Source organism: Loxodonta africana, chromosome 7, assembly GCF_030014295.1.
Source record: "Loxodonta africana isolate mLoxAfr1 chromosome 7, mLoxAfr1.hap2, whole genome shotgun sequence".
Classification (NCBI taxonomy): Eukaryota; Metazoa; Chordata; class Mammalia; order Proboscidea; family Elephantidae; genus Loxodonta; species Loxodonta africana.
In genome coordinates this window covers 113447190-113471566 of record NC_087348.1, presented here as the reverse complement: position 1 = coordinate 113471566, position 24377 = coordinate 113447190, and the positions used below count along the sequence as shown (strand labels likewise).

The 24377-nt window shown below is 39.2% G+C and overlaps 1 protein-coding gene across 1 annotated transcript in view; it reads right to left on the bottom strand.

Annotated features, from left to right (window-relative positions):
- Positions 1-383: 383 nt before the first annotated feature.
- Positions 384-24377, bottom strand: part of HEPHL1 (hephaestin like 1) — a 109657-nt gene continuing 85663 nt past the window's right edge. Inside the window, exons 15-20 of the mRNA XM_064288828.1 lie at positions 21644-21750; positions 19307-19529; positions 16963-17102; positions 3605-3767; positions 3089-3160; positions 384-2824 (exon numbers count right to left, since the gene is read on the bottom strand). Coding sequence (XP_064144898.1) covers positions 2622-2824; positions 3089-3160; positions 3605-3767; positions 16963-17102; positions 19307-19529; positions 21644-21750 — 908 coding nt within the window. The 3' untranslated portion in view covers positions 384-2621. The remainder of the gene's footprint in view (positions 2825-3088; positions 3161-3604; positions 3768-16962; positions 17103-19306; positions 19530-21643; positions 21751-24377) is intronic.

Here is a 24377-nt window from a genome sequence, read left to right as displayed (position 1 = left end):
AAATCAAGGTGGTGGCAGGACCATGCTCCCTCCAGAAGCTCTAGGGAAGAATTCACTTCCTTGTCTTTTCCACCTTCTAGAACTGCATTCCTTGGCTTGCGGTCCCTTCCTCCATCTTTAAAGCCAACAGCATAGAATCTTGCTTCCGTTGTCACATTGCATCTTCCATCTGTAGTCAAGTCTCCCTCTGCTTCCCTTTTATAAGACACTCAAAGGAGTGAGGCAGAGAACAAAAGACGGTGGTATGTTTGGGGAAACAATGTTTGAGGAGTCATATTGTTTGTAAAGATATATTGTTTTGTTTCATTTCCTCTAACAAGTATAACTGGGGTACTTGCTAAATATCTGAAAGATAATTCATTTATCAACCCCAACCTCTCTGGATTAGTGATAGATAATCTTAAATGATTAGCCAGTGAAAACTCTATAGATCACAATAGAACAGTATCTAATATAGTGCTGGAATATGAGGCCCCTAGGTTGGAAGACACTCAAAATACACAGTGGCTGCCAACAACGGACTCAAGTTAGCCAGCAGTTGTGAGGATGGTGCAGGACCAGGCAGCGTTTGATTCTGTTGTACGTGGAGTAGCCATGAGCTCTGACTCGATGCCAGCTAACAACAACAACAAATCTGGAGTGAAAGAAATCACATCAACAGCCATCTTATAATATGTGAAACTTTATTAAATAGAGAAATCGTGCAAACTACTTTCTGGTTTTGTTTTCCATTTAAAAAAATAAACTAAGTGAAAAGGAAAAAACCGAACGACTAAACAATTAATGGTCTTACTTTAATAAATAAGGCATATAACGTAATTACTAGTATGTAATTATACAGCCTACATGGGTATGAAAACTGCCTAGCACCTACTACAAAATCACATTGCTAGTGGTTAGCAGGCTGGATTTCAAAACCCTTTGGGTTTCCTGTTTGATATGACATTCAAGCAAAGTAAGAACAGAACTAATAGCATTCACATACTATTCTATATGATAAAAAAAATTTTTTTTTTTTTAATATGATAGCTTCTATCAAATTACCCTTTTCCCCTTACCAAGATGAAGATGAAAAACAGTGAAAGATCCCTCCACCAGAGTATTTATTAGGTCCCACTTGTTCACCTGGACATTCAAATGGCCCACTGCGAAGACAGATGAACCGACATCACTCATCTGCCCTTGCAGGGGATTTCTTGCCCTGAGCTAAGGGCAATTTCTCAGTCTGGTAATAAACAATGTTGCTTTTATCAGTCTTACACCTAAGCTTTAGGCAGCTGTTCAGAGAGTGCCGATTGCCTGGTAGAGGGCTGAGTTTAATTATTCCACATTTTATTTTGGCATTTGAGCCTGGAAAAGTTTAAGGCTTATCTACAACGCTGATTCCATGGTCCAAAAATTGCCACGCAGGAATCTCTTTTTCAAGCCATCCCTCCTCCCTATGCCTTTCTTGTTCTTTTCTCCAATCAAAGGCCATGTCTTTCATAAAGAAGCATAAAATCTAGGATTCCATGAGAGCCCGCTCCTCAGTCAGCGGCACTGATGAATTTCTCCCAGCGTGTCTCATGTACTGAGACCGTTTTTATTTCACAGGAGATGGAAACTTGGGAAGATGCACCTCACCGAATGGAAAACCAGGCTCAAGGTTCAAGCCTGGACTCTCCTCCTGCAAAGCTTCCCTCTCCCTCAGAAGCTCCCACTAAAGATTCAGAGAAGTCCCTGACTCTCGGGGAGAATCGAGCCTGTGAGTTCACAGATCCCAACGCTCCCAGATTCTGAGATAGAAATACAAATTCTCAAGTCGATTTCTGAAAATACAGACATAGCTACAGAAACATACTGTAAAAACAGATAACATGAAGTGAGTTGTAAACATTCAAGCATCACTACAGGTTTGTATAAAAACAGCAGCAATTTTTTAAAAATGCTTAAAAAAATTTTAAATGCCTTTTGGAATGAACAGTGTACAGGCTATTGACATAAAAGGGGGAGAGGCCAGGAAGGCTGGTTAAAGCCTCAAAAATTCATTTAGTCAAATTCTATCAGCAGATATTGACGTAGACATTTCCATGAGCTCCCTCTAGGGTCGCTACCAGTCAGAATCGACTCAAAGGCAATGGGTTCCTCAGAAAGTTCTTTTTCCCTGAAACAACTACAGGAAGCAGCTTTACATAACAGTGTTGTAAAATTAGGACCCTTCCAGTTAGATGGCTGAGGCACTATAAATATTTCTAGAAGTGGTCCACCTGGAAACTTTATGGTTAGCAAAGGAAACAGTGTCTAATCTAAAGATTATGAAAAATGAAAAATTAAGGTCTCTTTTAGAGGGTGCCTCCACTTCAGTGAACTCATTCAGAGAATAGACTTAAGAGTTGCCATTTCTCAGTCATGTCAATTCTCCTTTTTCTGTATTTTATACCTGAGGATTATTCACAGCCCATTTTCAGAAATAAATAAAAGCAAATTGCATTGGATTATGTTCAGAGGATCAGACACCCAATCCCTGACACAGTGACAACCTTCCTTGGTGAACATTGCTGTGGTCCAGCTTCCCTGTTGGCTGCCATCAGCCATCCCGCCGTGGAACATCACCTCTTCCTGTCTGAGCAAGACCAGAAGATTCACAGAGCATCCGTGGGGAGAGCACAGGACTGGACTACCCGGTACTCCATCTGCTTCCTCACAGAGCGGAGTCTGAGGGAGAGAACCAGCGTCGCTATCACCAGGACAAGTCCGATGATAAAAAGGATGACCAAGGCTGCCTTGGCTCCTCTGGGACCCAGGTTCTTGCCAAAGAAATAGAGCTTCTCCTTACTGGGTCCTTCTGTGAAAAAGAAAAGCAAGTGTGGGGTGATAAAAACATCTGGAAATGGATAGTGATGATGGTCACACAGCATGGTGAATGTAATCAATATCATTGAACTGTACACTTAAAAATGGTTAAAGTGGCAAATGTTTTGTTACATGTACTTTACCACAATAAAATTTTAAAGAAAGAAAGAAAAGTGAGGCAATGGGCATCTACCTTCCCCTGAGGAGTGAAATATTTAGGCATTTACATTCAACATGCGGAAGAGGGTATCATTACCATCAGAGGGCACGGTGACTGGATGAGATGCTTCTTCAGAAGGAGACTTGGTAGAATAAGGAATCCTGTTGTCTGGACACAGAAGACAAGTTGATTGTTTAATAAACAGCAGAGTACATTATTTTCATGATGTGAGTTGTTTCAGGAGTTACTCCATTTTACCAGTGAGGACCTATCCCACCATTACATGCAAGTCTTCCTTGGATTCTCATGGTTTTGCTTCATACCAGCATACATGCTGTTCCTACCCCACCCACCTTTCAAGCTTCTGCTCATCTGTTAAGATCCAGCTGAAGCATCATGGCCTCTGTGAAGCCTTGGCTACCATTGAACTCTGTACTCTGCACTCTATAATGCTACAGGTCATTCTTTTTATGGCTACATATTTATACATCTCTCTTTCTTACTTGACTCTGAGTTCCTTGGGGGCTATGTGCGGGATTTTCTCAGGCCTCCTGTTTTCAGGGTCTACAGGAAGACATCACTACAGCCGGCATCAAAGACAGACAACAGTACCTATGTTCTGGAGGACGGTGTAGGTTGTCTCCATGCCAGCATGGATGTGGTCAGACACATGACAGTGTAGCAGCCATGTCCCTGGGTGATCGGCAAACAGTTCAATGGTTTGGAATGTCCCGGGAAAGAGATCATACACATCTTCTCGGTAAGATTTATCTGTCTACAGAAAGTTAAAAAAAAAAAAAAAAACAACATAGCCTAGGACTTTCTGTGCTCGGCCACAGAAAGCAGAAAAAAAGGAGCAAAATAAAACCATAGCAAGCGAAGGAGGAGTCCCTGGGTGGTGCAAATGTTTAATGCCCTCAGCTGCTAACCAAAAGGTTGGAGGTTTGAGTCTACCCAGAAGTGCCTCCAAAGAAAGGCCTGGCAATCTACTTCCAAAAAATCAGCCATTGAAAACCCTATGGAGCACAATTCTACTCTGACATATATGGGGTTGCCGTGAGTTGAAAGCGACTTGGTGGTGACTTTTTTTTTTTTTTAAATAGAAGGAAGGAAATAATAAAGAACACAAATCAATGCAATCAAGAATAGAAAAAATAGAAATAAATCGATGAAACCAAAAGTTGGTTCTTTCGCCAGCTCAATAAAATTCATAAACCTTGTGGTAATCAGCCTGCATGATCACCCCCAATGATTCTTGCCTCCTCATATTCATAACCTTTGCAGGCCCCTCCTATATTGCATGAGAGTTGGTCTATATGGCTAAGACCACCGCTTCTGTCTTAGGCCCTCTCACTCTACTTGGGTCACTTACTCCGGGGATAACCAGCTCCCATGTTATACACACATGGCAAGGAACTGAAGCCTCCAATCAACAGCCATGTGAGTGAGCTTGGAAGTAGATCCTCCAGCCCCAGTTAAATCTCTGATGGCTGTAGCCACAGCTGACATCTTCATTGCGGCCTCATGAGAAATGCTGAATCAGAACCACCCAGCTATACTACTGCCAGATTCCTGACTCAGGGAAACCATGAGATAATAAATGTTTGGCGTTTTAGTTCACTATGTTTTTAGATTTTTGTTTGTTTGTTTGTTTCCTTGTTTTTTTTTTTTATCATGCTTTAAGTGAAAGTTTACAAATCAAGTCAGTCTCTCACACAAACATTTATATACACTTTGCTATATATTCCTAATTGCTAGACAGCATGCTCCTTCCCTCCACTATCTCTTTTCATGCCCATTAGGCCAGCTTCTGACCCCGTCTGCCCTCTCATCTCCCCTTCAGATAGGAGATGCCAACATGGTTGCATGCGTCTACTTGATCCAAGAAACCCATTCTTCACCAGTATCATTTTCTATCCCATTGTCGAGTCTAATCCCTGTCTGAGGAGTTGGCTTTGGGAAAGGTCCCTGTCTTGGGCTAACAGAAGGTCTGGGGACCATGACCACCGAGGTCCTTCTAGTCTCAGTCAGACCATTAAGTCTGGCCTTTTTATGAGAATTTAGGGTCTGCATCCCACTGCTCACCTGCTCTCTCAGGAGTTCTGTGTTCTGTTCCCTGTCAGGGCAGTATTTGGTTGTAGCTGAGTGCCATCTAGTTCTTCTGGTCTCAGGCTGATGTAGTCTCTGGTTTATGTGGCCATTTCTGTCTCTTGGGCTCATAATTACCTTGTGTCTGTGGTGTTTTTCATTCTCCTTTGCTCCAGGTAAGATGAGACCAATTGAAGCATCTTAGATGGCTGCTTGCTAGCGTTTAAGACCCCAGACATCACTCTCCAAAGTGGGATGCAGAATGTTTTCTTAATGGATTATATTATGTCAATTGACTCAGATGTCCCCTGAAACAGTGGTCCCAAAACCCCTGGCCCTGCTATTCAGTTTATTCAGGAAAGTTCTTTGCTTTTGGTTTAGTCCAGTTGTGCTGACCTCGCCAGTACTGAGTGTTGTCTTTCCCTTCACCTAAAATAGTTCTTATCTACTATCTAATTAGTGAATACCCCTCTCCATACCTCCCTCCCTCCCTCCCTCCCTCCCTTCCTCCCCTCTCTCGTAACCATCAAAGAATATTTTCTTCTCTGTTTAAACTATTTCTCCAGTTCTTAGAATAGTGGTCTTATACAATATTTGTCCTTTTGCAACTGACCAATTTCACTCAGCCTAATACCTTCCAGATTCCTTCATGTTATGAAATGTATCACAGATTCATCACTGTTCTTAATGATGTGTAGTATTCCATTGTGTGAATATACCATAATTTATTCACACATTCATCCGTCGATGGGCACCTTGGTTGCTTCCATCTTTTTGCTATTATAAACAGTGCTGCAATGAACATGGGTGTGCATATATCTGTTTGTGTAAAGGCTCTTATTTCTGTAGGATATATTCCAAGGAGAGGGACTGCTGGATCGTATGGTAGTTCTATTTCTAGCTTTTTAAGGAGTTAAAAATCGATTTCCAAAGTGGTTGTACCATTTTACACTCCTACCAGCAGTGTATAAGTGTTCCAGTCTATCCACAACCTCTCCAACATTTATTTTTTTGTGTGTTTTTTGGATTAATGCCAGCCTTGTTGGAGTGAGATGGAATCTCATTGTAGTTTTGATTTGCATTTCTGTAATGGCTAATTTTTTTTTTTTTTGATTGTGAGCATTTCCTCATGTATCTGTTAGCTATCTGAACATCTTCTTTAATGAAGTGCCTGTTCTTTTGCCCATTTTTTAATTGGGTTATTTGTCTTTTTGTAGTTGAGTTTTTGCAGTATCATGTAGATTTTAGAGATCAGCCACTGATCGGAAACATAATAGCTAAAAACGTTTTCCCAGTCTGTAGGTAGTCTTTATACTCTTTTGGTGAAGTCTTTGGATGAGCATAGGTGTTTGATTTTTAGGAGGCCCCAGTTATCTAGTTTCTCTTCCGCATTGTTAGCAATGTTTTGTATACTGTTTATGCCATGTATTAGGGCTCCTAATATTGTCCCTATTTTTTCTTCCATGATCTTTATCGTTTTAGATTTTATATTTAGGTCTTTGACCCATTTTGAGCTCGTTTTTGTGCATGGAGTGAGGTATGGGTCTTGTTTTATTTTTTTGCAGATGGATATCCAGTTATGCCAGCACCATTTGTTTAAAAGGCTGTCTTTTTCCCATTTAACTGACTTTGGGCCTTTGTCAAATATCAACTGCTCATATGTGGATGGATTCTCAATTCTGTTCCATTGGTTTGTGTATCTGTTATTGTACCAGTACCAGGCTGCTTTGACTACTGTGGCTGTATAATAGGTTCTAAAATCAGGTAGAGTAATGCCTCCCACTTTCTTCTTCTTTTTCAGAAATGCTTTACTGATCCGTGGCCTCTTTCCCTTCCGTATGAAGATGGTGATTTGTCTCTCCATCTCATTAAAAAATGTCATTAGAATTTGGATCAGAATTGCATCGTATCTATAGATCGCTTTTGGTAGAATAGGCAATGTTAAGTATTCCTATCCATGAGCAAGGAATGTTTTTCCACTTATGTAGGTCTCTTTGGGTTTCTTGCAGTAGCGTTTTGGAATTTTCTTTGTATAGGTCTTTTGCATCTCTGGTAAGATTTATTCCCAAGTACTTTATCTTCCTGGGGGCTACTGTAAATGGTATTGATTTGGTGATTTCCTCTTCGATGTTCTTTTTTGTTGGTGTAGAGGAATGCAACTGATTTTTGTATGTTTATCTTGTATCCTGATGCTCTGCTGAACTCTTCTATTAGTTTCAGTAGTTTTCTTGAGGATTCCTTCGGGTTTTCTGGGTATAAGATCATGTCATCTGCAACAAGAGATACTTTTACTTCCTTCTTGCCAATCTGGATGCCCTTTATTTCTTTTTCTTGCATAATTGTTCTGGCTAGCACCTCCAGCACAATGTTGAATAAGAGTGGTAATAAAGGGCATCCTTGTCTGGTTCCTGATCTCAAGGGGAATGCTTTCAGACTCTCTCCATTTAGAATGATGTTGGCTATTGACTTTGTATAAATGCCCTTCATTATGTTGAGGAATTTTCCTTCTATTCCTATTTTGCTGAGAGTTTTTATCATGAATCGTTGTTGAACTTTGTCAAATGCCTTTTCTGTATCAATTGATAAAATCATGTGATTTTGTCTTTTGTTTTATTTATATGATGGATTACATTAATTGTTTTTCTAATCTTGAACCATCCCTGTATACCTAGTATGAATCCCACTTGGTCATGGTGAATTATTTTTTTGATATGTTGTTGAATTCTATTGGCTAGAATTTTGGTGAAGATTTTTTCATCTAAGTTCATGAGGGATATAGGTCTGTAATTTTCTTTTTCTGTGGTGTCTTGTCCTGCTTTAGGTACCAGGGATACTGTGGCTTCATGGAATGAATTTGGGAGTATTCCGTCCTCTTCTATGCTCTGAAATATCTTTAGTAGTAGTGGTGTTACTTCTTCTCTGAAAGTTTGGTAGAACTCTGCAGTGAAGCCGTCAGGGCCAGGGGTTTTTTTGTTGGAAGTTTTTTTGATTACCTTTTCAATCTCTTCTTTTGTTATGGGTCTATTTAGTTGTTCTACCTCTGGACGGATCATGTTTTTTAATCCACCCGGCCACTCCTGTCTCTTTATTGGTGCATTTAGTCCATTTACATCAGCGTAACTATGGATAGGTATGAATTTAGTGTTGTCATTTTGATGTCTTTTTTGTGTGTTGTTGACAGTTTCTTTTTCCCACTTAATCTTCTGTGCTGAGTAGTTTTTCTTTATATATCATCCTTTCCTCATATACGTTGTTGTTGATTTTATTCCTGCTGCGTCTATTTTTTTCTTGTATTTTATTTTGATGTGTAGGATAGTTTGTCTCCTTTGTGGTTACCTTAATATTTACCCCTATTTTTCTAAGGTTGAATCTAACTTTTATTTCTTTGTATTGCCTTGTCTTCCTCTCCGTATGAAAGATCTATGACTACATTTCTTAGTTTCTCTTTATTGTTTTGATATTGTCTTCTTTTACATAATGACATCGCTGTTTCTCTGTTTTGAGCTTTTTTTTTAATCTTGATTTATTTTTATGATTTCCCTGTCTGGGTTGACATCTGATTGCTCTGTCCAGTGTACTAGTCTCAGGTTGATACCTGATATTATTGATTTTCTAACCAAGGAACTCCCTGTAGTATTTCTTGTAGTTTTGGTTTGGTTTTTATAAATTCCCTAAACTTCTGTTTATCTGGAAATGTCCTAATTTCACTGTCATATGTGAGAGATATTTTGCTGGATATATAATTCTTGGTTGGCAATTTTTTTCCTTCAATGCTTTATATAAGTCATCCCGTTGCCTTCTTGCCTGCGTGGTTTCTGCCGAGTGGTCTGAGCTTATTCTTATTGACTCTCCTTTGTAGGTGACTTTTCATTTATCCCTAGCTGCTCTTAAAATTCTCTCTTTATCTTTGGTTTTGGCAAGTTTGATTATAATATATCTTGGAGACTTTCTTTTTAAAATCTACCTTATGTGGAGTTTGATGAGCATCTTGGATAGATATCTTCTCATCTTTGACGATATCAGGGAAGTTTTCTGCCCCCAAGTCTTAAAGAATTCTCTCTGTATTTTCTGTTATTCCTCTCTGTTCTGGTACTCCGATCACTCATAGGTTATTTCTCTTGATAGAGTCCCACATGATTCTTAAGGTTTCTTCATTTTTTTTAATTATTTTATGTATTTTTCTTAAAATACATTGGTGCCAAGTGCTTTATCTTCAAGTTCACCAATTCTGCCTTCCAGTTGCTCAATTCTGCTCCTCTGACTTTCTAGTGAGTTGTCTAATTCTGTAATTTTATTCTTGATCTTCTGAATTTCGGATTGCTGTCTCTCTATGGATTTTTGCGGCTTATTAAATTTTTTATTATGTTCTTCAATAACCTTTTTCATTTCTTCAACTACTTTATCTGTGTGTTCCTTGGCTTGTTCTGCATATTGCCTGATCTCCTGAACTGTTTTTAGATTTTTAATACACTTTTTTTTATAATAATTTTTACTGAGCTGTAAGTGAACATTTACAAATCAAGTCAGTCTGTCACATATAAGCTTATATACACCTTACTCCATACTCCCACTTACTCTCCCCCGAATGAGTCAGCCCTTCCAGTCTCTCCTTTCGTGATAATTTTGCCAGTTTCTAACCCTCTCTACCCTCCTATCTCCCCTCCAGACAGGAAATGCCAACACAGTCTCAAGTGTCCACCTGATACAAGTAGCTCACTCTTCATCAGCATCTCTCTCCTACCCATTGTCCAGTCCCTTCCATGTCTGATGAGTTGTCTTCGGGAATGGTTCCTCTCCTGGGCCAACAGACGGTTTGAGGACCATGACTGCTGGGATTCCTCTAGTCTCAGTCAGACCATTAAGTCTGGTCTTTTTATGAGAATTTGGGGTCTGCATCCCACTGATCTCCTGCTCCCTCAGGGGTTCTCTGTTGTGTTCCCTGTCAGGGCAGTAATTGGTTGTGGCCGGGCACCACCTAGTTCTTCTGGTCTCAGAATGATGTAAGTCTCTGGTTCATGTGGCCCTTTCTGTCTCCTGGGCTCATAATTATCGTGTGACCTTGGTGTTCTTCATTCTCCATTGATACAGGTGGGTTGAGACCAACTGAAGCATCTTAGGTGGCCGCTTGTTAGCATTTAAGACCCCAGATGCCACATTTCAAAGTGGGATGCAGAATGTTTTCATAATAGAATTATTTTGCCAATTGACTTAGAAGTCCCCTTAAGCCATAGTCCACAAACCCCCGCCCTTGCTCTGCTGACCTTTGAGGCATTAAGTTTATCCCGGAAACTTCTTTGCTTTTGGTCCAGTCCAGTTGAGCTGACCTTCCCTGTATTGAGTATTGTCCTTCCCTTCACCTAAAGTAGTTCTTATCTACTAACTAATCAGTAAATAACCCTCTCCCACTCATAACCACAAAAGTATGTGTTCTTCTCCGTTTTTTCTCCCTCCCCTCCTCGTAACCACAAAAGTATGTGTTCTTCTCCGTTTTTTCTATTTCTCCAGATCTTATAATAGTGGTCTTATACAATATTTGTACTTTTGCCTCTGACTAATTTCGCTTAGCATTATGCCTTCCGGGTTCCTCCATGTTATGAAATGTTTCACAGATTCGTCACTGTTCTTTATCGATGCATAGTATTCCATTGTGTGAATATACCACAATTTATTTAACCATTCATCCGTAGATGGACACCTTGGTTGCTTCCAGCTTTTTGCTATTGTAAACAGTGCTGCAATAAACATGGGTGTGCATATATCTGTTCGTGTGAAGGCTCTTATTTCTCTAAGGTATATTCTGAGGAGTGGGATTTCTGGGTTGTATGGTAGTTCTATTTCTAACTGTTTAAGAAAACGCCAGATAGATTTCCAAAGTGGTTGTACCATTTTACATTCCCACCAGCAGTGTATAAGAGTTCCAATCTCTCCGCAGCCTCTCCAACATTTATTATTTTGTGTTTTTTGGATTAATGCCAGCCTTGTTGGAGTGAGATGGAATCTCATCGTAGTTTTAATTTGCATTTCTCTAATGGCTAATGATCGAGAGCATTTTCTCATGTATCTGTTAGCTGCCTGAATATCTTCTTTAGTGAAGTGTGTGTTCATATCCTTTGCCCACTTCTTGATTGGGTTGTTTGTCTTTTTGTGGTTGAGTTTTAACAGAATCATATAGATTTTAGAGATCAGGCGCTGTTTGGAGATGTCATAGCTGAAAACTTTTTCCCAATCTGTAGGTGGTCTTTTTACTCTTTTGGTGAAGTCTTTGGATGAGCATAGGTGTTTGATTTTTAGGGGCTCCCAGTTATCTGGTTTCTCTTCGTCATTTTTGGTAATGTTTTGTATTCTGTTTATGCCTTGTATTAGGGCTCCTAAGGTTGTCCCTATTTTTTCTTCCATGATCTTTATCGTTTTAGTCTTTATGTTTAGGTGTTTGATCCACTTGGAGTTAGTTTTTGTGCATGGTGTGAGGTATGGGTCCTGTTTCATTTTTTTGCAAATGGATATCCAGTTATGCCAGCACCATTTCTTAAAAAGACTATCTTTTCCCCAGTTAACTGACAGTGGGCCTTTGTCAAATATCAGCGGCTCATATATGGATGGATTTATATCTGGGTTCTCAATTCTGTTCCATTGGTCTATGTGCGTATTGTTGTACCAGTACCAGGCTGTTTTGACTACTGTGGCTGTATAATATGTTCTAAAATCAGGTAGAGTGAGGCCTCCCACTTTCTTCTTCTTTTTCAGTAATGCTTTACTTATCCGAGGCTTCTTTCCCTTCCATATGAAATTGGTGATTTGTTTCTCCATCACATTAAAAAATGTCATTGGAATTTGGATCGGAAGTGCATTGTATGTATAGATGGCTTTTGGTAGAATAGACATTTTTACTATGTTAAGTCTTCCTATCCATGAGCAAGGTATGTTTTTCCACTTAAGTAGGTCCTTTTTAGTTTCTTGTAGTAGTACTTTGTAGTTTTCTTTATAGAGGTCTTTTACATCTTTGGTAAGATTTATTCCTAAGTATTTTACCTTCTTGGGGGCTACTGTGAATGGTATTGATTTGGTGATTTCCTCTTTGATATTCTTTTTGTTGGTGTAGAGAAATCCAAGTGATTTTTGTATGTTTATCTTATAACCTGAGACTCTGCCAAACTCTTAGTTTCAGCAGTTTTCTGGAGGATTCCTTAGGGTTTTCTGTGTATAAGATCATGTCATCTGCAAATAGACATAATTTTACTTCCTCCTTGCCAATCCGGATGCCCTTTATTTCTTTGTCTAGCCTAATTGCTCTGGCTAGGACCTTTAGCACAATGTCAAATAAGAGCAGTGATAAAGGGCATCCTTGTCTGGTTCCCGTTCTCAAGGGAAATGCTTTCAGGTTCTCTCCATTTAGAGTGATGCTGGCTGTTGGCTTTGTATAGATGCCCTTTATTATGTTGAGGAATTTTCCTTCAATTCCTACTTTGGTGAGAGTTTTTATCATAAATGGGTGTTGGACTTTGTCAAATGCCTTTTCTGCATCAATTGATAAAAGATCGTGTGGTTTTTGTCTTTTGTTTTATTTATATGGTGGATTACATTAATGGTTTTTCTAATATTAAACCAGCCTTGCATACCTGGTATAAATCCCACTTGGTCGTGGTGGATTATTTTTTTGATATGTTGTTGAATTCTATTGGCTAGAATTTTGTTGAGGATTTTTGCATCTATGTTCATGAGGGATATAGGCCTGTAATTTTCTTTTTTTGTGATGTCTTTACCTGGTTTTGGTATCAGGGAGATGGTGGCTTCATAGAATGAGTTAGGTAGTATTCCGTCATTTTCTATGCTTTGAAATACCTTTAGTAGTAGTGGTGTTAACTCTTCTCTGAAAGTTTGGTAGAACTCTGCGGTAAAGCCATCCAGGCCGGGGCTTTTTTTTGTTGGGAGTTTTTTGATTACCGTTTCAATTCTCTTTTTTTGCAATGGGTCTATTTAGTTGTTCTATTTCTGATTGTGTTAGTTTAGGTAGGTAGTGTTTTTCCAGGAATTCATCCATTTCTTCTAGGTTTGCAAACTTGTTAGAGTACAATTTTTTGTAATAATCTGATATGATTCTTTTAATTTCAGTTGGGTCTGTTGTGATGTGGCCCATCTCATTTCTTATTCGGGTTATTTGTTTCCTTTCCTGTATTTCTTTAGTCAGTCTAGCCAATGGTTTATCAATTTTGTTAATTTTTTCAAAGAACCAGCTTTTGTCTTTGTTAATTCTTTCGATTGTTTTTCTGTTCTCTAATTCATTTAGTTCAGCTCTAATTTTTATTATTTGTTTTCTTCTGGTAACTGATGGATTCTTTTGTTGCTCATTTTCTATTTGTTCAAGTTGTAGGGACAGTTCTCTGATTTTGGTTCTTTCTTCTTTTTGTATGTGTGCATTTATCGATATAAATTGACCTCTGAGCACTGCTGTTGCTGTGTCCCAGAGGTTTTGATAGGAAGTATTTTCATTCTCATTGCATTCTATGAATTTCTTTATTCCCTCCTTAATGTCTTCTATCACCCAGTCTTTTTTCAGCAGGGTATTGTTCAGTTTCCAAGTATTTGATTTCTTTTCCCTAATTTTTCTGTTATTGATTTCCACTTTTATGGCCTTGTGGTCTGAGAAGATGCTTTGTAATATTTTGATGTTTTGGATTCTGCAAAGGTTTGTTTTATGACCTAATATGTGGTCTATTCTAGAGAATGTTCCATGTGCACTGGAAAAAAAAGTATACTTTGCAGCAGTTGGGTGGAGAGTTCTGTGTAAGTCAATGATGTCAAGTTGGTTGATGGTTGTAATTAGGTCTTCCGTGTCTCTGTTGAGCTTCTTACTGGATGTCCTGTCCTTCTCCGAAAGTGGTGTGTTGAAGTCTCCTACTATAATTGTGGAGGTGTCTATCTCAGTTTTCAGTTCTGTTAAAATTTGTTTTATGTATCTTGCAGCCCTGTCATTGGGTGCATAAATATTTAATATGGTTATATCTTCCTGGTCAATTGTCCCTTTTATCATTATGTAGTGTCCTTCTTCATCCTTTGTGGTGGATTTAACTTTAAAGTCTATTTTGTCAGAAATTAATATTGCTACTCCTGCTCTTTTTTGCTTATTGTTTGCTTGATATATTTTTTTCCATGCTTTGAGTTTTAGTTTGTTTGTATCTCTAAGTCTAAGGTGTGTCTCTTGTAGGCAGCATATAGACGGATCGTGTTTCTTTACCCAGTCTGAGACTCGCTGTCTCTTTATTGGTGCGTTTAGTCCATTTACATTCAGCGTAATTATAGATATGTGTTTAGTGTTGTCATTTTGATACCTTTTCATGTGTGTTGTTGACAATTTCATTTTTCCACTTACTTCTTTGTGCTGAGATGTTTTTCTTTGTAAATTGGGTGTTCCTCATTTTCGTAGTATTTGACTTTATGTTTGCTGAGTCGTTACATTTTTCTTGGTTTTTATTTTGAGTTATGGAGTTGTTATACCTCTTTGTGGTTACCTTAATATTTACCCCTATTTTTCTAAGTAAAAACCTAACTTGTATTTTCCTATATCGCCTTGTATCACTCTCCATATGGCAGTTCTATGCCACCTGTATTTAGTCCCTCTTTTTGATTATTGTGATCTTTTACATATTGACTTCAATGATTCCGTGTTATGAGCTTTTTTTTTCTTTTTAATTAATCTTAATTTGTTTTTGTGATTTCCCTATTTGAGTTGATATCAGGATGCTCTGTTTTGTGACCTTGTGTTGTGCTGATATCTGATATTATTGGTTTTCTGACCAAAGAATTTCCTTTAGTATTTCTTGTAGCTTTGGTTTGGTTTTTGCAAATTCTCTAAGCTTGTGTTTATCTGTAAATGTCTTAATTCCGCCTTCATATTTCAGAGAGAGTTTTGCTGGATATATGATCCTTGACTGGCAGTTTTTCTCCTTCAGTGCTCTGTATATGTCATCCCATTGCCTTCTTGCCTGCATGGTTTCTGCTGAGTAGTCTGAACTTATTCTTATTGATTCTCCATTGTAGGAGACCTTTCTTTTCTCCCTGGCTGCTTTTAAAATTTTCTCTTTATCTTTGGTTTTGGCAAGTTTGATGATAATACGTCTTGGTGATTTTCTTTTTGGATCAATCTTAAATGGGGTTCGATAAGCATCTTGGATAGATATCCTTTTGTCTTTCACGATGTCAGGGAAGTTTTCTATCAACAGATCTTCAACTATTCTCTCTGTGTTTTGTTATCCCTCCCTGTTCTGGGACTCCATTCACACGCCAGTTATTCTTATTGATAGAGTCCCACATGATTCTTAGGGTTTCTTCATTTTTTAAAATTCTTTTATCTGATTTTTTTTTTCAGCTATATTGGTGTTAATTCCCTGGTCCTCCAGATCTCCCACTCTGCATTCTAATTGCTCAAGTCTGCTCCTCTGACTTCCTATTGCATTGTCTAATTCTGTAATTTTATTGTTAATCTTTTGGATTTCTGAATGCTGTCTCTCTATTGATTCTTGCAACTGATTAATTTTTCCACTATGTTCTTGAATAATGTTTTTGAGCTCTTCAATTGCTTTATCAGTGTGTTCCTTGGCTTTTTCTGCAGATAGCCTTATTTCATTTCTGAGGTCATCCCTGATGTCTTGAAGCATTCTGTAAATTAGTTTTTTATTTTCTGTATCTGGCAATTCCAGGATTGTATCTTCATTTGAGAAAGATTTTGATTCTTTAGTTTGGGGAGTTGTAGAAGCAGTCATGGTCTGCTTCTTTATTAGATTTTTAATACACTTTTAAAATGTAGTTTGAAAAAGCCAAATTCTGAAATACAGCATAGCCATTTGCAACATGAAACTCTGTAACCATTATAGGCTAGTACTTAGTATCCTCAACTGATATTGAATAAATATACAGAAGGAAGAGGTTATTAGAGGTTTTATGAAAGTTGCTGTTTATTCCTTTATATGTAGAAAAGGATCTATGCACAGATTAGATACGATCATCCTTTTTTATTCTCCTTCTTTGCAGACGGCACTGAGAACTTGAGAAGACAGATGTTCTTACCCCTGGAAATTCTGATCCAGTGGGTCTGGGGTAGGGCCTGGCAAACTGTGTCTTAGCTAGCTCTCCAGTGACTCTACTGTGCAGCCAGCACCACCCATATGGTTCAGCTTGATGCTGAGAGGCAGAAGGTCACACATGGTCCAGCCTAGATTACTAGGACAAGGGTCAAGATAAAGTTTGGGGCCTAAGCCAGGGCTAGAAGTATCTCCTTTACTGGGCAAGGCTATTCTGTTAGCTAATCACACAGAAAAGAGAAAGAGAAAGGGAAAGGAAAAACAGAAAGGAAAAGGAACCAAATACTATGAGTGCTTTTAGGAAGCACTGAGTTTCTGTTTATGGTGATAGAAGTCTGACAATGGATATTGGTAGTGGTTGCACAGCATGATTGATGTAATTGTTGTCACTGAACTGTACACATAAAAAATGTTGAACTTGCAAATGTTTTGTTGTTTGTATTTTTACAGCAATAAACAAAAAGGCCACAAATACTATGGGTGCTTTCATCTACAATATTAATGGTATAAACCAGGGTGGTCAGGATCATCCCCATCTAACTGACGAGAAAACTCTCATTTGAAAGTCAGAGAGTTTTTATAAGCACAATAAAATACATATAAAGAAATGAGTCAGAATCAACTCGACAGCAATGGGTTTTTGGGTATCATGGGAAGGGTATAATTACATCATCCTGTTCCGTTCTCTAAAATGAACCACCACCCCTCACAAGCATTATGGCCAAGTAACCTTCTTATTTCATGGTGAAATTACATTAAATTGATTAGTTCAAAAAATCTTCCTCCAAACATTTTCCTTGTACTTACTTTTAAAAGAAAGCTCTCAGCATGATAATGGATGGTATGTATGTCCACTTCACTTCCAATTCCTAACAAATACCAGTTTGTCATTGAATCTTCATTCATTATGAGCCCATGGAGATTCCCAAATATCTTCCCATTAATAGCTAGGAAGGTTAAAAAGAAAAAAAAAAAAAAAAGCCTTTGATTAGTGAAGAGACACATATTACTTAATCTGGTTTTAGAAATGATCCAAGAAGATCTTTAGGTTACCAATATTTTCATCAGCCTGATAAACACGTAACAATCTCACTCACATTTACCAGTGCTGCCACCATTCTAGGTCCAAAATTCAGATTACTAAGAAATCCTTATTCAAAGAGAACCAGAAAAGAGAAATGGTATTTTAGTTTTTAACAGTACATCTTGGGTGGCTGTGATTGTTTGTTTGCTCCACATATTCTCTTTAGGGAATGGATTACAAACTCATTTGTGAGGTAGCCAGGTTTATATCATTCTACAGATAAGCAGACTAAAGCACACAAAAAAATCAAGTTTCTGTAAATCAAAACTGAATGAATCAGAAGCTATTTCTTTAGTAGCTCACTTTCTGAGTGCTAGTTTGGGGCAAAAGGAGCCCTGGTGGCACAACAGTTAAGTACTCGGCTACTAACTGAAAGGTTGGTGGTAAAACCCACTATCGGCTCCATGGGAGAAAAGACCTGGCAACCTGCTCCTGTAGAGATTACAGCCTGGGAAACCTATGAGGCAGTTCTACTCTGTCCTACACGGTCTCTATGAGTTGGAATTTACTTGACAGCACAAAACAAGAAGAAGTTTGGAGCAAGTTCCTAAAAAAAAAAAATTTTTTTTTTTTTTTTCTGACTGAATTTCCAAAGGAAGAAATGCTTTACCTGGGCTGAATCCATTAACATAACAATGTTTACTAAATGTTTATTAAAAATAGAGCATGCTAAACTTTCAGGAGAGGGAAGCAAATTTGGTAGGGGAAAGAGTAGCTGAATTGGAATCAGCCTACTCTAATCTAAGCATTTAACTGGCTTTGAGACCGGGCAAGGCCTATCTTCTTGAACACTCTTGGTCAAAAAGAGTTCTTGGTGAAAAGAACCAATGGAACACAACTACCAGATTCCCCGCCAGATTGACTCCAGCACAACTAGATGATGCCCAGCTACCACCACCGACTGCTCTGACAGGGATCACAATAGAGGGCCCCAGACAGAGCTGGAGAAAAATGTAGAACAAAATTCTAACTCACAAATAAAGACCAGACTTACTGGTCTGACAGACACTGGAGAAACCCTGATAGTATGGCCCCCGATACCCTTTTAACTCAATACTGAAGTCACTTCTGAAGTTCACCCTTCAGCCAAAGATTAGACAGAAGCATAAAACAAACAATAACGCACGTAGCACAACCATGTATGTGAGACTAAATGGTCACACCAGCCCAGGGGCAAGGACAAGAAGTCAGGAGGGGACAGGAAAGCTGGATGAATGGAAATGGGGAACCCAAGGTCAAGAAGGGGAGAGTGTTGACATGTCACTGGGTTGGCAACCAATGTCACAAAACAATATGTGTATTAATTGTTTAATGAGAAACAAACTAATTTGCTCTGTAAACCTTCACCTAAAAAAAAAAAAAAAACAACTGTTGCAGTCGAGAGATTCTGACTCACTGCGACCCTATAAGACAGAGTAGAACTGCCCCACAGAGTTTCCAAGGAGCACCTGGTGGATTCGAACTGTTGACCTTTTGGTTAGCAGCCATAGCACTTAACCACCACCATGCCACCAGCACACACACACACAAAAAAGGAGCTCTTGGTGAGAAAGTGTGGATGTGTCAATTTGAACATATTATTTCCACCGGAAAAAAAATTATACAGAATTAAATAAATCAAACAAAACCAAATCCACTGCCGTCATCTCGTTTCCAACTCGAAGTGACCCTAAAGGGTTTCCAGGGCTATAAATCTTTACAGAAGTGGACTGCCACATCTTTCTCCCACGAAGCAGCTGGTGGGTTTGAACTGCCAATCTTTTGGTTAGCAGCCGACCACTTCATACCACTGCACCACCAGGGCTCCTTTCAGGGATGAAGGTCCCTAGACAGTTGGACCAAACCTCAACGACTTTGCTGCCAGCCAACGATTGGCTAGGCTTCCTCACTCTGAAGGAGAATTTTAGAGGACTTTCTTCAGTCCAAGTGCCCCTGGGTATGGGAAAAGGCTTAGAGAAGGAGGCTGGGGGCCTCCTACAATTATAGGAATTTGCATGAGCTTGTTTTTTATATATATTTTTTTGGTTTATCTCCACAATGGTCTTCTTTTTTAAACTCCTGATATACCATGCATTTTGTTGCTCTCCTCAAAATCATCGGTGTGTTTAAAATCTCGTGGATCTTTATTGAGATATTTCTTAATATTGTCATCCAGATACCAGGATTCATTCTCATTAAATACCAAAAACAAGAGAGCAAATTCATAATCAACATCTCTTCTTCTTCCCTTTTCATTCAACACTCCTTCTCTGCATGTAATCAGAGGACCCATCAAACCACTATATGTGTCCTGAAAGAAAAACAAATTGAATTAGAAGAGCCTTCAAATACTTTAATAATATAAATCAAGTGCTTGTAGGGCAGTCATTGTAAAAAGACTATTGGCCATGAAAATAGGTACAAAGAAGCCCTGGAGAATCAAGGATATCTTTATGAAAATTTAGGAAAGTACCTAAAAATTTACTACAGGGTAACACTTTGAGAGTCCCTCAGGAATTACTGAGTCCCCAGAACCTTGCCTCATGTCTAGTAGATAGATAGTCCTCAATCAATACTTGTTGAATAAATGAATGCTTATTTCTACTCTATTTTACTGTTTGCTTTTCAAGTGAGACTATATAGTTTTATACAGATGCTTATACTCCACTTTCTACAGGTAAAAGTGGACGTAGTGATTACTAAATGCTATGGGACCATGGATGATCTCCAAGTCAAGTCATTCAGCCCCAAGCTCTCTTTTGAAGGAAAACACCTGCATTTCCAACTGCCTACTTAGATGTTCTACCTGGATGTGTTTCCTGCAGCAATGCAATCTACTAAGCATGTCTAAAATGGAATTTATTTTCTCAGACCGCTTCCTCTTCCTAAATTCTCTATTTCTTTTAATAGCACTATAATATTCCCTGTCATTTAGGTTGGAAAACTTGATTTTAATGTTTAATTCTTTTTTCTTCCCACCTTTTCCATCCAGTTTTCTGTCAAATCTTCCTTCCACTCTCTCCCTCCTCTTCACAATGCCTCTCCATTCTGTGACTTCCTTTCCATTCCATCTGCCCTCATCCTAGTGAGGGATCTCAATGCCTCACCCTGGTCTAGAAATTGACTCCTCACTATCTCTGGCTCACCCCACCTCCAGCCCAACCTGCTGACCATCATTAGATTAATCTTATCACTCCCATATCTAGAAGTCTCCTGTGATTTTCATTGCCTACCGAATAATGTACAAACTTTTGACAGGTCTTTAAATCCCTCCATGTACTTCCCAAAGAACTTTTCTAGTTTAAGCTCCCCCACTGCTCTTGTTTTGTACCCTATATGACAGCCAAATGGACTCTCGACTTTTCCCAAACACAACTTTTACTTTCATATCTTCCGCTTTGCTCATAATACTGTCTTTTCCAAGACTGTCTTCCAGTGCCTCCTATACTATCTTGGATATCCCACTGTGTCCATGGTACTCAACCAGCTCCAGAATTGTATTATAGTTATGGGTTGAACATGTATTATTTGTAATCCTTACAATACTTGGTAGGGTCATTTGCATACAACAAGTGCACAATAAATATTTGTTAGGATATACAAATGAATAAACAAAAATAAACGTGGTTTCCCATAATTACAATATGTAAAGTTTTTTGAGTTTATTTCATCAAGTGTCTTGTATGTCTAATTCCTGAATACTAGCACTATCCAGTCCAACTCAAGGACATTAACACAAGCTATCTATTATATTAAAAAAAGGTTAAGATAATCCTTTACTTTTTTATAATGGGCAATTCTTACATTTTGTATCAGATAAGACTTTAGTTTGGACTTTAGTTTATAATGTATAATTAAAGACTGTAGTTGTTTTACGTACACATATCTGACTCAAATTAGTATTGAATCTTTGCCTTTTATTTCCAAGTGAAGTTAGCCTATTCATCATTCAGCTAGCTTTGTGGCTTCAATTACTATGGTTGGAGTCTGCTTTTTTTCCCCTGAGCCCTGGTAGCCATGGTAATATCTTTAAAATTAATAGATTTTACACATCCAAAATCACGGTATAAATTATACTAGAAGATAATTTTATTTTGTTATCTATTTACGTATCATTTTTGCTTCAAATTACTTTGTAAATTCTAAGTTTGGTAATTGAAACCTTGGGGTTTTGATTTGTTCCCCCCATACTTTAAACCAAGGGTTAGCAAACTTCCTGTAAAGGGCCAGATAGTAAATATTTTCAACTCTGCAACTACTCAACTCATGAATGGGGATTGCTGGATTTGGCTGGTGAGCCGTGGTCGAGACCACTGCTTTTAATCATTACCTGTCTTAGTAGATACCCACTCAAGTTGTGATGAATTCAACTGTCAACTTAAAGCCATATTACTTTAAGTATTTTAATTGTTCTTTCCACCTTACCTTCACAAAGTTTACTGTTGAATAGTAAACCCATGGAATACAGTTTGGGTCAGAGGGCCCAGGGCCTGACCTTTTAGGGATATTCCATTGGTAAGTTTTTATTTCTCCTGAAATAAATGAGAGGAAATAGAAATTACTAGTGTTACTTCTGTTCCAGATGATTTACCTGGAAAAGTACAAGCTGGTCTTTACATGTTCTGGTCAACGCTTATTGCTGGTGAGAATTCCCCATTCATTAGAAATGTCGCTATTAAACACGTCTTGATTTTATACAGCTTCAAAATGGCAGATTTTTTCATTTCAGACCTCTTTTTTCCCTCTGTTGTTGTTGTCAGGTGTGGTTGAGTGGATTTCTACTCAGAGCGACCACACAAAACATAGTAGAACCAGCCCGTAAGGGTTTCTAGGCTGTAATCTTTACAAGAGCAGATGGCCAGGTCTTCTCCCATGGCTTGCTGTTTTCTATTATCAGCTGACATGTATTCAGGAAATGAGGTCTTATTTTATTTATATCTCACTGTTTTCTTCTCCAAATTTCATTTCTCCCTCTCCAGAGTTGTCCTTGAGCACACAGGTTTTAATCACCATGGCTCTTAATGTTGGCTTCTTATTGGAATCACTGGGGGAGCTTTGTAAAGCCTCACTGTTCAGGCCTCGCACTAGGCTAATTAAATCAGTGTACTTGAGGTCTCGGTCCCAGACATCAGTATTGTTTTAAAGCTTCTTAAATGATTCTAATGCACAGGCAAGTAAGATCCAGCAGGAATCAGAGAGGAACAAAGAGGCCTAGTTCCAAATCTCAGCCCTAAAACCCATCGCTGTTAAGTCAGTTCCAACTCATAGCGACCCTATACAGCAGAGCAGAACTGCCCCATAGGGTTTCCAAGGAGCAGCTGATGGATTAGAATCGCCGACCTTTTGGTTAGCAGCTGAGCACTTAACTACTGTGCCACCAGGGCCCTAATCTCAGCTCTACTACTTCCTAATTATCCAGCATTTGACTTTTAGTTTCCACACTTGTAAAGTGGGTGAGTCATTCTACGATGAAATGAAATAATGAAATTGAAGTACCTGGGATAGTGCCTCACATAAAAGGCAGTTAGTAAAAGTTATATATACTAAAAACAAACATATTGGCTTCCCCACAGGCAAATGCCATGTCTATGCATCTCCGTGGCTCACACGCAGACTTGCACAGAGGAGGTATTAGCACATCCATACAAATTAGCAAGCTAGCCACACTGTGAAAGTCCCATAGAAAAACCACACATAAATAATTATCTCACTTTAAACTACCTGTCCCATTCCCACCCTTATCAGGACAAACAACCTACAGCTAAATATGTGCTGCACAAAATAAAGGAAAAGTTCTGCTTATATGTAACTTTGCTCCATTTCTGTTGCATTAGTGGGCTAGCGATACAACTTTAGCTCTATTTCCATTAAGTTTCATTAAAGCCCCTATGTTCTCTTAATCAAAAGAGAAACAGCTGATACTGAGCTGCCCAAATGCACGGGTCTACAGGGGTAGTTTTTTTTTTTTTTTAGTAACAGCTTTATTGAGATATAATTCACACAGCATACAATGCACCCATTTAAAAAGTACAATTCAGTGGTTTTCGATATGTTCATAAATGTGCAACCATCACCACAGCCATATTTAGAACATTTTCATCAGCTCAAGAAGAAATTCCTTACCCTTTAGCTATAACCTTCCTACTTCCCAATCCTTCCGTGTCACGCACTCCAGTGGCACCACTGGGGGGGTGGTGTCAGAGGGGGTGACACCAAAATGACCCCAGGGTCCAGGGTGGCAGCAAGTGGGCTGGGCTGGGGCCACTTGGGAAGAGGCCGCCAAGGCAGTGGCATCACTAGGGTTGGTGTCACCCGTCATCCAGGGCGGAACCTTGTCACCACCCTGTGTCACCCACCAGTCACTAGGGTTGGTGTTACCCAGTGTGGCAATTTATCACTTGCCTATCACTCACCAATCAATAGGGCTGGTGTCACGCAGTCGGTATACTTGTCACGACCACCCTGGTGGTGGCGGTGGTCGGACTGTGGGTGGCCAGGCTGTGGTGCCTGCTGTTGGCCAATGGGAGAGGGGAGGAGCTGCTGGGAGCCCCCCCAGTGGGTGGGGCCAGGAGGGGCAGGGGCAGGCTATGGCTCCACACTTGGCCTTGCGACGGGGTGGGGCAGGGCTGGGCTGCTCCTCCCACCAGGGGGAGTTCACCGACTGGCCCTCCCACCCCCAGAGGGGAAGGGTGTGACACCATGAGTTACCACACTGGGTGACACCAGCCCTAGTGATGCCACTAATGCATCCCTAAGCAACCACTAATCTATTATCTATCTCTGTAGATTTCCCTGCTCTGGATATTTTATGTAAAGGTACAGGGGTGGAAACCCTGGTAGTGTAGTGGTTAAGAGCTATGGCTGCTAACCGAAAGGTCGACAGTTCACATCCACCAGGCACTCCTTGGAAACCATATAGGGCAGTTCTACTCTGTCCTATAGGGTCGCTATGAGTCGGAATGAACTCATCAGCAACGGGTTTCGTTTTTGGTTTTTTTTGGTACAGGGGTAGTGTTTTTGAAGTTGGGCAATCCATTGAATACCCCAGCAGCAAACACAATTATGAAGGTAAAGAAGATACTCAGCAAACGTTTGTTGAGTGATTTAATACAAAAAAGAAGATAATTGATGGGGGCAACTGTGACTCGAGTTTGCTGTC